General features: G+C 44.5%; 1 protein-coding gene across 1 annotated transcript in view; it reads right to left on the bottom strand.

Annotated features, from left to right (window-relative positions):
• Positions 1 to 15,933, bottom strand: part of cdk6 (cyclin-dependent kinase 6) — a 43,227-nt gene that overhangs the window by 7,905 nt on the left and 19,389 nt on the right. Inside the window, exon 5 of the mRNA XM_049602265.1 lies at positions 4,800 to 4,909. Coding sequence (XP_049458222.1) covers positions 4,800 to 4,909 — 110 coding nt within the window. The remainder of the gene's footprint in view (positions 1 to 4,799; positions 4,910 to 15,933) is intronic.

Raw genomic sequence — 15,933 nt, 5'->3', positions numbered from 1 at the left:
ATGTCAAGGCTTCTCAGGATCTCCTTTGTACCCAACATATGACAAGCCTGTATGTACCTCTCTTGTTCCGTCTGGCGAGAAGACATCTAGTCAGCATGAGTGTGTGTGAGGCTCAGACATATTTCCTGTGTTCTGCGGATAGCTACGGCCTTAAACCGGACATGCACGTGAGTCTGAAAGTGCACCTGTGTGTTTGTGCATGTGTGTGAAAGACAGGGAGGAGACAGAGACACATTAAGGGCCGTAATATACTTGCCGCTTGATCGAACATATGCGTACGCAATGCACCATGTCTGCGTATATGCTTGCTGCAGCACTACGCAGCCAAAATACACAATACTGGCGGTCTCCACTTGGGGCAGACGACAGAAATATAACCCGGAAATCGGGTAGTGCATGCTGGGAAACAAACATGCATGCCCTTGATCTGCTTGATGAGGAAGAAGAACTATGTCACTATGTAACGGCGTGGAAACATCACAGAGATGCAGGTAGTTCCGCACCAGGTCTGTCAGCCTCTCTTCAGAAGTTTCCGCCATTGCTCCGACAGCGACTCACCGTGTTCATTCGCACAAGCGCCTCTAGCGGTCATGTCAATATTGCATGTCGCACGGTACCTTGTGTTGAGATGTGTGGCTGGCGCATCAAATGAGCACAGATCACGCATGGCAGCCACGATGCGGTTGTGTTGTTTGCAGCAAGTATATTACGGCTCTACGACAGAGAGAGGGGAGCCACTGGTTTGTGTGATGCGCATACAAACTCCTTTTGTTTTTCTTTGGGTATCTTAATAATGAGTTTAACTGGCTAGAATTTCTAGTGCTGACTGGAAAGGATAGCACTGTTTGATCGACTTGTTGACTACCCACTCACATCCCTTGTAATTTCATTTAGTTTCAAAAAACGAACCTAAATTTTCCAAAGCAGTGTCTTCAGATTGCTTGTTTTGTCTGGCCAACAGTCCAAAATCAGAGACATTCACTGTGAGAAGAGAAGGAACCAGGAAATATTGGACAATTCTGCAAGATAAATCACAACTGTTGGCAATGAATTTGCTGATGGACTAACAGATCAATCGACTAATTGTGCAAATGATATTTCTTAGCTGATGTATTTGTTTCTTCCCGAAAAAAAAAAAAGTATTTGGTTTAGATACAAATTATATTTAAAGGCAGTTAAACCACCACAGGGGATGTCTGGTTCTCTAAACTGAGCTGTCAACAAATATAATCTCCAATTCAACAAAACTGCAAAGCAATAAACTGTGTTTTCTCATCCTGCCTTGTTCTGCACTTTCCCTCGAATCACTCTTTCTTTTGCTTCCTTTCACTGCTTCTCCCAGGTGCCCTTTAATCTCCAACAGGTGGCCTTTTAAAAAGCCATCTTAATCACCCGCAGAGAGCGAGAGAGTGTGTACGTTCTGTTCATGGCCATCAAAGGGCTCTGCCTTGCTTTCCGCCTTAGGGCAAAGTTGGACAGATGCCAGACTGTGAAAACACACACATATCCACACCAAAGCTTTTTACAGCTCATTGTGTCAGTACCTTAACCCAGACAACTCTCACACACACCTTAATGCTATCAGACAAAGCAGGATTGCCAACCTCAGATTGCACCTGCTGGATCCTCTGCACGTGATACATACATGTTGCTAGTACTTCATGTTGACGCTTGGTTATTTGGTGGTGAGATGCTCAATTACAGGATCATTTGCCACAAATTCTTCAGTGCATGTTTAAACGTTTGACACAGCCGCGAAATGTACTTTGAGCTTTTCATGATGTGTTGACACATGTTGAGTATGACATTAAGTACATCCAACCGCCACTCATATCAGTGAGGGCCTGACTGAGGTATTATGCGACTAACATTATGTGCTGTATGCGCTAATTAATGTTTAGTCCAATGACAAGTTATTCTTGTCCTCTCTTCCACCATGACCCTGAAACAGTTCCCCCTCTACCATCATGGAGGATCTTCCGATGCCTAAAACGCAACTCAAGGAGACAAGGAGAGAGGAAGCTTCTGGAGGACCTTGGAACATGCAAAAGCAGGTATCCTACGCCAACATTTTTTATGAACTGGTGTGATGTACAAATGCCTCATCTCCACACGTGGCACACAGTTTTAAGCGACTGATGTTGCTTGTGACGTGGTTCTAGAACCAAGGATTTCTCGGCTCGTCTGCCCAGTGAATTTCGACACAAAGAAGAGACAGTGGGGGAAGCAAGGCAACACGTCGGCAAATGAAAAGCACCTATAATGTGTTCTGATTGACATTTTACTGTAGCCTGCTCCTTCAGACCCTGTGCTGGCTCCTGGTGGCTGCACGAATCCAACTCAAGGCTCTGGTACTGGCTTTACACGCTGTGAAAGGCTCAGGCCCATCCTACATCCAGGACATGGTCAAACCATCAACCTAATGGGGGTATGTAACAGGCTGGGCCACATGGGGCAAATGCGAAGGCTATATGTTTGAAGGCTATATGCTTATGTTTGTCATCCGCCTGTATGCCACATGTCTGCACAGCCTCTTCACCCTGTGTCACCCTTTGCCACGAGAGCCTATATAGTCGCACTGAGTCCCACGTGCACAGCATGGGTCGTTGTGTGTGGCTGTGCATGTTGGGGTGTGAGGACGGTTGGGGAAGGAAGCATAAATTATAGGCAGGGCTGCTCCTCCTGGCACTCAGCCCTACCTCAGAGAAGACTGTTCTTATCTACTCCGATGCACACCACTACAGTCTGGCTAGACCCCAGCTCACTGCTGTTTACAAGACACAGTTTTGTACATAATATGGCACATAAATGTTAACATTAGATTCATGCTATGGTGATAAAACATGTCTGTATGTCCTGGAGATGTATTTTGTCTTCCACAAGCTGGCAGTTGAACCTTTTTTTTTCTTTTTAGAAAAGTGGTCCGTTATTAGCTTGGCTCTCCAGTGTGTAAAGTTCGTTAGACCACAAACTGACAGATACCTACACCAAGAAGCAGGATCTTGACTTGCATGCTGCAACCACAGCAGACAGCCTGGCATTACTGTAATGGTTTGATAAGTCAACTGAAATGTGATTGCTCACTGCTCATAATGCAGCTGACAGGTGTCATTGTGAGAGAAAGATGGCAAGTTTAACAAACACCCGAATAACGGATTCTGTAACAATGGCGGCCATTTTTTTTTTTTTTTAAATATACATTGGAATGCAAGTAAACAGGTAATACAGAGACCACAGCACCAATATTCAAGTGCAACACTAACAGAAAATTAGATCTTTGGCAAACAAAAGTTACTCACACATTTTGTTCAGCAACATGATCTTCACAAATGAACACTCCTTTAATGAAGTGTAAATGCAATTGCCACAAGTGAAATGCTTACATTAGGTTATAAATGAACTACACTGCGGTCACATGACCTCAATGTCACCACCACAACTACGCTGTAAAGGGAGTTTTCGGTGTGATGACATTTAATGACCCCTACAACCTCTGTAGTCTCTTAAAGCTACTTGTTAGCACCCACCTTTCTGTAAAGACACATGAAAGCTTTGAAATTCACAAATGGGGACTTTATGTAGCAAAGATATTGTGCTCAGTTAGGTCAGGGAGTGAGTGACCTTTTCCCTGTTGACATGGTGCCCCACCACCAGTCAGTTGTCAGTTGCAGAAACTTTTCAGGTGTTTTAAACGCAAAAGATGCAAAGTGAAAGAGAAGGATATAACAGTACATTCACTAAAAAGCCCCTTTCCATCTGATGGTGAAACAGAAGGGTAATTTACATGGAGACGCCAACAGAAAATATCGAACTGGAGAGACGACAAGCAGACAGTCAGTAATTGGTCAACACTGGGCTGCTGTTGTGCGTTCATTGCCCTGGTTTTTGTGTCCTGCAACGTTGGCTCTAATCAGCCTTTGTCAGCTTTATTTTTTGCTGATTCAGCAAACTGAATCAACGTCGCAGACAGTGGAGGCCGTCGGTGAGAGAAATTACTCTGATTGGCAGTTCAGCTCAGTGCGTGAGGAGAGAAACGGAATTGAGGAAAGCAAACAAATGGATAAAGTCGAGCGGGTGTGAGATCAAAACAAACTTGTATTAGGATGAGAATATTTTGTTTAACCATTGAGCTCTTTAGCAAAGACTATCCATAATTATTTCTATTATTGTTGGCTGGTGCACAGTAAATATCCTTTGCTCTTTCACAGGCTGTGTTGTTGATGTGCTAAGTGGCTAACTAGCGTATTGAAGCCGCCCTGCCAGTCTTCCGATTTTTCTCTTTCTCAATGACGAATACAGACTACCGCCACCTGCTGCTACGGAGAGTTATTTCCTCTCATGCAGGTGCAGAACTTACGTGCTACTTGTCCGTTGGCTGCAGTCTTTGCGGTGTGTTCAAGTGCAATTTTTTGGCTGAGACACAGGTGATGTAAGACGACACAACAGTTGGCCTTCATTGCCACTGGTTCTTTGATGTTTGGTGTACCTGGGCCTTAAGTGGCGTCATCAAAATCATCAGACAAATTCGAGGAGCAGCAACAGTCTTGGTTGTTTATGACTGATTTCCGCAGCATACTTTTCGTATCATGTCCTCCTGCATGCTCTCCAGAGAGAGTATTTCCACTTGAGAGCATGTTTAACCTGCAGTCTCCTGTTGTGTGCTACATATGTGAGAGGACAACTCTGGACCCGAGTCTCCATATTTTGTCCAGAGCTCATACGAGAAAACAGCTTATGACAATGTAGTTCTGCAACTACATAGTATGATAGGTTTACACCAAAATCCCCTTTGTTCTCACCTTCTCCTGAACATCTCAGCGAAGATGCAGCCGACACTCCACAGGTCCACCGGCGTGGCGTAACTGGACTGGAGCAGCACCTCAGGGGCTCTGTACCACAGTGTCACCACCTACAACACACAGCAGAAATCCACTTAGAAAGGTTAGACATAAAAAGACACACACACACACACACACACACACACACACACAAACATAAATCCCACCCACTTTTTTTTTTTTGCATGCGGTTTTACCTGCCAGCAACATCGGGTAAATGTCACCATATTGTGGGGGGGGGCTCCCGCTCACACACACACTCTCTCACACACACACAGGGTTAATACTTCTCTGCCCCCATCTTAGGCTTACGTAAGACATGAAATCATATCTGGCAGGACACGTCTCCCTGCTCCCATTTTGGTGTACCCACATCACACAGTCTTTCCACAGCCATCCACCAGGGACACAAAATACTGTATGTACACATGTGTGGGTGTGCGTGCAGGAGTACCTATTACAATAACAAACATTACACTGGATCAAACGTGGCAGATATCTTATGTGCGTGCAGTAATAATGAGATGATTGTCACTGATATTCACCACCACCCCACCCCCCTTCATCCTGTCTAAATAAAAAACAAACTTAACTCCTCCTGTCTTGCATCAAGCAACCCGGCACCCACCTGAGGTAAAGCGGCAGCCATTTTGTGCCACTTCACACTAGGCATGGTTTCCAAATTTGTCACTGTACCTCTATTGGGAGCTCTGAGTGTGTGTGTGTGTGCGTATGTGTAGCCATAGCCTGCAGGAAAGCAGCAGCATTGTTAACAGCTACAGTAGGGAAAGCCTCCAGACAAAACTCAGTGACCCCTAGTAAGAGAGTGGACCGGTTCCAGGTGCTTTCCTAAACTCCAGATTTTTCCAACAGCTTTTGGCTGCAGTTCCCCCCTCAGGCACTGCAGAGTGCTTATCGGGACCTCAGAGTCTGACGGTGAATGTTTGTAAGCAAAACGACTGGGTGTCACCTAGATATCTTTATCAGCTGGCTTGGACTCTCTGCGGGAGTACGAGGATACGATACCCTGAGCTTTTAATGTTGTCCACATGCCTGTATGTGTAATGTGAGAGCAGTGATCTTCAAAGAGGATAGATAGCCAAATATGAACTATTTTAAAGCAAACTGGGTCCTTGCTTATGTGCTTAGGTGCCTCCTGAGACATTACTCTGAGTCAGCTGTCAAGTTACTTTATGATTTGTAGACTTTTGGAGAAGATTTGTTTCACTAGGGGAGGTTGATTTCAAAAATCCACGTGCTACTATCAGTGATTTTTTCTCCCTGCACTTCAGTAATTTAATTTCCACTGGTACAAACAACTTGCGTTTTAGCCATGCTAGTGGTGTGATGATAGCAATGATGGTCCATCAGTGAGTCCGCCACTTGTTCCACGTATTTCGAAAGCTCCTGGATGAATTGCTGTGGAATTCGGCACAGACGTTCATGGTCCCCAGAGGATTAATACAGTTGACTTTGGGGATCCCTCAACTTTCCCTCTAGTGCCATCATCTGGTAAAAATCCTAATACCTCGCACACTAACAAAACTATAATCACTTCGCACAATCACTGTGAGCAACTTAGCATGCTGATTTAGCATCCAACTCAAAGCGCCGCTGTGTCTAAGTACAGCCAGGACACGGTCAAAAGTATGCAATGCTGTAATGTAATGGCTGCACAAACAACACAAAGATGCCACAGAGTCTGCAGAGATTAATATTTCAGAGAACCCACTGTGTGTCTTCACTGGAGAAATACCTGTCATTGGCGCCGCCAAATACACCAAGCCTTTAATCTCCACCCAAAGCAGACAAACTACACCAACGACCCATGTTAACCATGAAGCTTTAGCTAGCTTGCATATTTTTAATTGTAGCCTATTACACTCACTTTTCTCTGCTCTCTGCTTGCACTATCATTTTTGAAACAGTTTAGCTTGGTTACTTAGCAAGTAATCAGACTATGTAGTAGTATTAAAACTTGCGTTTGATCCAACCCACACATTCTGTGGTGCGGTGAAGTTGAGTTCGGTGAATTTCATGGTGTTTAGCATGCCAAGATGACACTAAAATGTTCAAAAGTATGGTGGTATTTAATACAACTGAATGCTTCTGTACACATGATAGGTATCGCATGACTTATTTTATTGGTATCATTAAAATTTTAAGGGCACTGGGTACTGGTATCGTGATTTTTTTTTTTTTTTTAAAACATTACCCAGCCCCATCACTGGCAAATGATAAGCAGGGGAAAAGTGAACATAATATTTACTGAAGGTAGATACATAAGTGGTCACAATGTAACTGCAACCTCTTCTCCTAACGTCAGGTATACTAGAGGCCCATAGGGGTGAATGTTTTTTGGCTCCACATTACCATAGATTTGGAAAGCAGCTGCCAGTTGCTTGGCAACATTTCTGCTGAATAGTTCAATAGTGTTCATTATGTCTTCAGTTTCTGATATTGACTTTATTTGTTCTTTTATCTCAGACATGTGTTGGGATGTTACATACCTTGACATTTTTTGGCGGAAACTTCTGCCTTCCTCAGAAGTGTCACTTGGTGGTGGTTGTGACGCGTCTTAACCGAGGCGTGACCATCCTGTCAGTTTTGACAGGATGATAACGCATACGGGGAATACATGCTCACCCACAGCTGGAGCAGCGTCCTGGAGAGGTGGCGGATGGACAGCAGGCGGCATGTCACAACAACCATCAAGTAACACTTCGGAGGAAGGTGGAAGTTTCCGCAGAAACATGTCAAGGTATGTAACATCCTAACACATGTCTGAGATAAAAGAACAATGGAAGTCATTTCTGCTGAATGTCGCTGAAAAAATACCTGGCGTGGTTTCCAGGTATACTGTACAGAGTTACCATTTTATAAAAGCATCGAGCCACTTGAGGCCGTGGTTTTCCACGTTGTACCGAATAACGCCCTTTAACTGTTCTAAACTTGCTGTAAACCACGGCCTCTCGTGGCTTATTGCCTAAATAACTGTCATCAAGTTTCAGTCCTTTTCTTATTGTCAACTGTCAATACAGAAAAAAGTCATCTAAGTAGTTTGCAACTGTTTTTGTCTGATGATCTGACTGTAAACTCATGATATTATTATAGAATTTGATAAGCCACTGGTCACACATTTTCCCACGGACTACCCCTGTCTGTAACAACCACATCCTGTAATTTGACAATGCCTGCGGACCATTCAGAGTGGTGACTTTAGTTACAAAGTTGCAGGACAAAATTTATTACCCACCCGCCTATAATAAGACCTCCATTACAAAGGGGAATTATTTGTAAATGCAGCTTGAAGGGGAAGTTTTGGACATCAGAAGCAGACTCACAAACTGACCAAACATAACCCCTGAGCTGGAATCCTTAAGCAAGGCAGTCAACAGAGACTGATAAGAGGAATAAAAAGTTTGGTCACATTTTTTCTTCTTAACTGAATGACGCTATTAATAGAGCCGGGGGCTGCATTTTGCAGATGTGTGATACTTTCTCATCTCCTGCTTCCTGCTTTAGTGGAAATAGGGAGGAAGTTGAGGCTAGTTGGCTGAGATGAGTCGGCTGAGCCACGTGACCAGAAGTGAGACATGTACTGAGAATGAGCAGACTGACTGTGAGGGTCATTGAAGACTTTCCAAACAGTGAAACCTCAAAGAAAAGCATGAATGGAAGCTGCACAGCTGCCCATATAGTCAGGCAACACAAGGTCATTGATGGGGTTTTTTTGGAATAACAAATTCAAGGCTGCATTGCTGTAATTTGTGCAGGATTTTTTTCTAACTGTCTTTAATTTAAACTAAGTTCTCTGCAGGTGTTCAGCTGAGTAACATAGAGGACATCACATCTCAGTTTCCACCTTACCAACCAAAACATGGCACTGCAAGAGCCATCAAACACTCAAACACAGGTTGCTGCTTTAAAACATGGATGGAAGCACAAATGACAAATGGCCCAATCACCCTCTTCACGTAATTCTTGCAGTTGCAGCTCAAATGCATGTGACTGCTGTCTGCTGCATGCAAGTTTGTAGGCCTGCAGAGTCAGGGCTCGTCTGAACACTCATGCACATGTAGAGCCTTCTAGGAAGAACCACAGACTAGAGCTCAGGGTATATCCGCCTCATTGCGATACAGAGTTATTCGAAAACCTGGCCACAACTGCAGATTAAGGCATATATATAATCACACATGCATGCACTCACAGACACTACCGGAAGATCGATCCTTTACAGCTTACTGCAATCCGAAATTACACCTGCGCTACTTGCACTGTAGGAAACTGTTTTTTTAACAGTATGTCTAAGGCAAGGTGGTCTTTCATTCAGTATTTGCATGACAGGTTAAGAATCCTGTTAGTGAACACTTTTATTTTTTGTCAATGCACAACAAACAAAAGCAGCAATGCATTAGTCTGTTTGTCACTAGTTTCTGACTTCCCTACTCTGTGATACTCAATCCTGTTGGTTCTTCCTTACCACAGTTTTTTTAATGGTCACAAGTACATACGGTCATTTTTTAAAGGGTTACTTAAGTGCACTGTGATTTTCTGCACCTATCCTCTCACACCAGTTGTCACTTACAAAAAACTGTCAGCCATTAAGCATTTGTGAATGTCAAGACAAAAGTCGATATTTGAATTTTAAAACCTTAGTTGTTTTGTAGTTGCTTTTACAATATCAATGAGTACAACTTGCATCGATTTGAGTTACTGTAATTTGTCGTACAAGAGGGCAGGGGTGAGCTGAAATGCTCGAGTGAGTTGAGGGTTGAGGTGAACTTAAAGGTGGCGTCATCAACTCCAGAGAAAGATTGTCGATAATTGAGCTGTGGAGCTGCGCACGTTAGTAAGTGCCAGATTTACCGTCGCTCTTGCCTCCGCTGCCTTCGTCTTTATAAATCCACGGCTTTCCCCCGTCCTGCGAATGAGCATTAACGCCCCCTGTTGCTGGACTAGCATTGTTTGTTTCCCAATTAGAGCCAAGAGTTTGTTTGACCATCAGATTTATTTCAACGCATACAAAGAACGGCCAGCTTGGGCACCATCGGGAAATATTTGCTGAATTTGGCAAAAAATATACTAGATTATTATCGCTGACTGCACCTTTAACTGAGACGCTGACGCTTCCACGTCACCCAAGTGGAAAAGCACCAACAAAAGGTGGATGATATTCAGGTCGGAAAATGTGTGTCTTTGTGAAGAAGTAGGGTGGCATCTAGGGCTGTCAGAACGAACTTTGCTATTCGAAAACAATTCGAATTATTGTAAAAAGTGGTTGGAAACTACGGTTTGAATATTTTGGAGGAAAAAAAAAAACAAAACAGCGCTCTGCCGTGCATTAAGAGATGTTTTTTGGGGAAATACATGATTGTCAGAGAAGCCCCGTTTACAAACAGACCTATAATCCATCTCCTCTCCTCTCGTCTCTCTCTTCTCAGCGGAGGGTGCCCTGTCAGCCCAGCGCTGACAGTGACAGGGCGCATCTCTTTGATCCGAAGTGACACAGCCCGTTTTCTCATGCTTCGGGGTCGTTCAATAGAGTAATTGCAAATAAATACTGTTTTAATTTTATTGAAATGTTCACAAGGGCTTTCATAAATTCCTACAATGTTACGGCACTGCCGCCTTTGCAGGTTAAAAGTTAACGACAGCGACTTGAAGTGAGGAGGAGCAACACGTCTCCGGCTGCTCACTTTTGCATGTGATGCAAAATATTAAAATAACGTCATTATAACACAAAAAAACATAAAAATGCAGTGGTAGGCCTAGGCTATAGCCTATACCAAGGAAACATTTTAATATTATTCGAATTTTTAACATAAAAAGACATTAAAAATTCAAATCTGATTTTGGGGGAAGATCGACAGCCCTAGTGGCATCATCATGTAGACGGCCTCAAGTATCTCGACAGTGAAATGATTGACTCTCTGCTCCTCAAATGGCTCGTCTCAAACCTCAGGTTCTGAGTTTCATTTCCAAACAGGCCACTGCTTTCCACTCAGTCCTCACCCTTTTCTCCTGCAATCTCTTGTTCCTTCCCTATTAAATGCCTCCCTTTCTCTGTCTGTTTCTGTAAGCTCCTGCATCTGTTAAACACACACGTCTAAAATGCAGTTAAGTCTACGTACAACAGTCGGAGAGCCTGTAAAATCCATGAATGCATGATCACACATAGTTTCACACTCTCCACAAAATACTCAACTGTCTCTGTGTTAAGGTAGTCTCAAGTCTGTTCCACTAAATGTCTCAAAACTAGTCCTCTGACTAAGTAACGTGTCCCGAGACGTGGTCACGACTTAATAACCATTTTCATGGAGATGATTATAACAACACATAGACTGTTGTAAAAAGAAACATTCCCCAATTGCAATGTTGTTCTGAGCTTTTTTCTGTCCTTTCCCTTCCTCTTCTTCCGACCACGTTTGCATTCCTTCTTCCTTAGTCTCTTTCTCACCCTTCTCATTCTCTGTTCTGCTTCACATATCCCCTCATTACCCGCTCCTGCTCTCCCTCCTCTGTACGGGCTGTGTGAAAACAGAGATGCAGACATATACAGTATGTAGGACAATCAGACAGAGAAAATGGGGTCAGCCCTTAACTGTGGAGTACAGTGTTTTGCTCTTAGGTCAGCTGCTTTGAATTTTCAATCTGTCTCTCTGCCTATCTGACACCCTTCTCCCCTTTCTGCATGGTAACAGAAAAGCCAGAGGAGGTCAGATAAAGCCTAGGGAGGCAAAAAAAGAGAGAGTTAGAGAGAGACAGAGAGAGTGTGTGAGGCTGACTCCAGATTAAAAGGACAACATTCTGGGAATTCCTTTCTGCTGAGAGCATCCTCCCCCTCACCAACACCACCGCCATCCTCCTCAGCCCTCACTGTTGCTCCCCGCTCTGCTTCAGGGAGGAAATGGCTTCTCCTGCCCCAGAGGACCTCCAGACCTCCTGGGCTGGACCTCCAAGCCTGTCTGAATTGCAACATCCGGACCTGTGCCACCAGCGAACTGTGCATGCACAGCGGAGGAGTGTGACAATGGGGGTGCGTGCATGTGAGCGCGGGGGCGTTTGGTTTATGTTGTGTGTGAGTACTTGCACGTGACTGAGAGAGCACCTGCTTTTGCCTGGATTCATGTGCTTCAGTGCCAAGTGCTGCGTGTCTGCAAATGTATGCAAGTTATCTGCAGCATGTGTTTGATGTTTAAAGGATAATTCTGGTTTGACTTGTGGTCTTGTTTTCACATCGTGTTGGTCGTATTTCCTGTGCGTAACAACACACTGTACTCACTGGGGGTGGGAATCTCTATGCCCCCTCACGATTTGATTCCAATTCAGTGGGCTACAATGGGATTATACAACAATTATCAATGCATAATTTATCTTTTCTCACTGTTTGACTACTTGCTGCTTCTTTTTGGCATTTCTGCTTTATTTTTGATAGTAAATAACAGACAGGAAAGGCAGGGCAAACAAAGGGATGACATGCAGAAAAGGGCTTTAGCCAGACTTGTACACGGGTTACTGCGTTAAGAACTCTGCCTTAAAAGTTCACATGCTACTCAGTGAGCTGGGCACATCTACTTACTACTTTTAAAACGCAGCGTATTTGTAATGATCCAGACTTCATAAAAGCTAAAATGCTTACGCGATAGCATTTAAGCTGGGGGTGCAAGTCAGATTGTATCCATCTGCGGTCGCTCTCGCTCAGCTATCCGATTCCAAACTTAAGATGTAAACATAATGCCAGTTGCTTTTCACCAACCAAATGGTTCAACCGTACGAACGTACAGCCTGGTCTTGATAAATTGCTACAGGGGATCATAATGTTGAGAACTGGGTTTTAAATTTCAGATTATTGGCTTTTCCTGCATCGATGCATTATCTTTCAAGTAAGAATCCCAGTGCATCTAAGAATCACTTTTCTGCCCAATCCCTAAAACGTTAAATGTACCTTTTTAGGGTTTTTAGCCCCTTTTACACCGCCAGATTTTTGGCGAATGTTGGGGCCGTTTTGCCGGCAAACTGCGAGAGTTTAAACACACAGAGCCAGACTGGCGAGTTGATTTGAGGTGCCCAATTTTCTGCCTCGTAGAGTAGTCATATTGGCGGAACATTTTTGGTTTAAAAAGAACGAGGTGCCTTCCACCATGGAAGGAGCAGTTGATGACGCCGCACGTGTGAGCCACTGGCGGTGGACTAACAGGAAACAGCTGATAGCAGGAATTAGCGAGCACCTAGTAGCAAGAGGGAAACACAAACCTGACAGACACTGGAAAGATGAGCAACTGGGGAGACAAGGAATTGCGCATCCTCCTTGTCCTCGCAACCGAAGAGGCCATTAACCGTCAAATGATGGGAACGGTGAAGGACGGGCCAGCTTATGAGAGAATCGCCAAAGGACTGACCAGCCGCAGCTTCCCTCGGAGTACGTCACGGTTTACGTCATACACTGAGCTACACATTTTGTTACTTGCTCACGCCCCCCATTGCCCTGAAAAAGGTGCATTCTGTATAAACACAAGTTGGTAGGCGGCATTTTGCTGCGCTCCCCGATTTTGCTTTTATACTGCCAATGCTGAAAAAAGCCTGATTGGGCTTTCCTGCAAATTTGCATAATTCCTATTCAAAAAGGGCTGTCGACTGCCGATACTACAGAGCAACTATTTTATTAAGAGACACCAAGGGAGGCCAAAAACAACCTGGTGAAGAACTGTGACTGTGAAATGAAAATGGCTGATGTAACTTAGGGTGACGTGCAACATGCTGCACAAGATAAGACACAGGAAAAGAAGTAAGAAAGTAATGTTTTTACAGACTGATCCTCACGCAATCTACTGCAAGGAGACAGTTAGCCTAGCTTAACATAAAGACTGAAGACAGGGGAAACAGCTAGCCTGGCTCTGCCAAAAGGTAAAACCTTGCAGCACTCTTACAGCTTACAAATTAATACAATCAAATAATGTGTTACTTAGTGAGTGTGAGAGGTGCTGGCAGGTGGACTTTTTGGACTTTGGACAGGGCCAGGCCAGCTGCTTCCCAATGCTCCCAGGCTTTATGCTAACCTAAGCTAATCGCCCCCTGGCAGTAGCTTTATATTTAACAGACAGATGTGATAGTGGTATTAATCTTCTTGTCCAACCCTTTGCTGCATGATAAAGTGTATTCTCAGTATCAGGTATCTAACAGTTCCTTTAATCAGAGTTCCCTGACAACCTGGTTGAATTTCTGACCACTTCTGTTTTCTGCAGATTTATGTTGATGAGCTCAACGGTATGATGATCCATAGAAATGTTGAAGTTCAAAAATAGTAGCCAAGTTGTAATGAACTGGAAGTATCCTTGAAATAATCGTCTAATTACGTTGAGCTGTTGGGAACCACATCCTTGATGCGTCACCCCCATCCTCCTTGACTCCCAAACACTGCTACCATGACACAAACGTTTTCCTGTCACTCTCGGCGTGGACTTCCGAGGGGGACCTTCACCGTGACCTGATGCCATGAGGATGACTGAAGCCTGGGCTTAAGGCTGCAGCGCCGGAGGCACTGGGGCTGATGGAGCTTGGCTGGGGGCCCGTGTTTACATTCCCTCTCACTGAGGAAGCCCAGGATGAAAGAGCACCACTGCACACACAGACACATACCATCCACACACAAATGCACACTCACAGACGAGTTCTTTGGATGCACCACAGGCCAAATGATTGTTGTAATTGAGTCAATAAGAGCAGGATTGGAAGTTTTAACTTTCAGCAATTACTGAATAAAGTGGAATAAATGCGCAGTGCAGCTAAGTCCCTCAGGTAAATGGCTTGACTGTTTCATGCTTTAAGTCTTAAGCTAGAGTTTGATTACATTCCTGAGAGCAATCCACCACAAATTAAAGTCTTCCTGCGTGAATCTAAGGAAGGACAGCGGATAAAGGCTGCAGAGTGTATAAGCAGGCCACATATGGGAGAAGGAGAGCGGATGTTATAATAATAATGTGAGCAAAACTATGCACTCTGAGAGTACAGTGAAGCCGAGGCTGTAATGTTGTGTCTCCAGAGAGGCCCCATTCGAAGCTCTAGCAGTCAGCCATGTTGTAAACACCATTATTTCACTCCTCCCTCACTTTCCCTCTCTCTTTCTCTTGTTCGGCAAAAAGGACAATTTACAGTCCTTATAATACAGCTGCAGCAGGCCAAGAAAGGAAATAAGGAGGGAGAGAAGGAGAGAGGTGGAGGCTGAGGGAGGGACAGACAGAGCTACGGGGCTAGAAAGAAAAGTGCAAGAGCAGCACACAAACTGTATACAGTAAAACAGAAAAAAAGAGCCACTACAACTGTTGCCAAAGTATGCACAGTGTACAGGAATGCAGTATGGGGCCCTCGGCGAGCGAAACAAAGACAGCACAGTCAGTGGCTCTCTCTCCCCAGTGCTACCACATCCGCACATCATTAGCTGGAAAATTCCTGATATATGCTGTAATTTTTTCTCTTTTTTCCCCTCCTCTTCCTCTTGCCGCTGCTGGTACAGACAAGGCTTTAATATCCAGATGCCGGTGCGCGCGGCTGTGTGCACACGCACCGTACACACACCAGTCCGAACCCCCTTTTCCCCACCTGGAGCACTGCCAAGAGACCATCAACAATTAATGCAGTGAAGTGCAGAGGAGTGTGTGTGTGTGTGTGCAAGGGGGTGCTACCGCTGCTCTTTCGGACACACTTAAATGGGGGTGCACACAGGAAATATTAAATATAAGACCTGCATTGTGCACGTGAGGGTGAGTGTGCAAACATTAATAACAATGTGACTGTCTGCCTTTGAATGTGTGTGTACAGAATATCCCTGTTCATATATGTGTATGTGAACTGTGTGTGTGTATGTGTGTGTTTGCTTATGTCAAATTGAGGCCAGCCCCTTTGCTCCAGCCGGCTGCAGTCAAAGCATAGAGGACGACTTTTCCTTTTTTTCCCATGCGGAGCTGTTTGAGGAGATATCTAAACATTCCCAGAGTGCGCTGCACGTGCTCTCCTTCGTGCAGCGCAAGGGTTTTCCCCCTCCTCCCTCTCCCGGCCGCTGCCTGCCTGCCTGCCTCTCTTTCGGTCTGTCCAGAGT

This window comes from Epinephelus fuscoguttatus, linkage group LG17 (genome assembly GCF_011397635.1).
Source record: "Epinephelus fuscoguttatus linkage group LG17, E.fuscoguttatus.final_Chr_v1".
NCBI lineage: Eukaryota > Metazoa > Chordata > Actinopteri > Perciformes > Serranidae > Epinephelus > Epinephelus fuscoguttatus.
The sequence above is the reverse complement of the archived record's forward strand: the minus strand, read 5'-3'. Positions and strand labels throughout refer to the sequence as shown.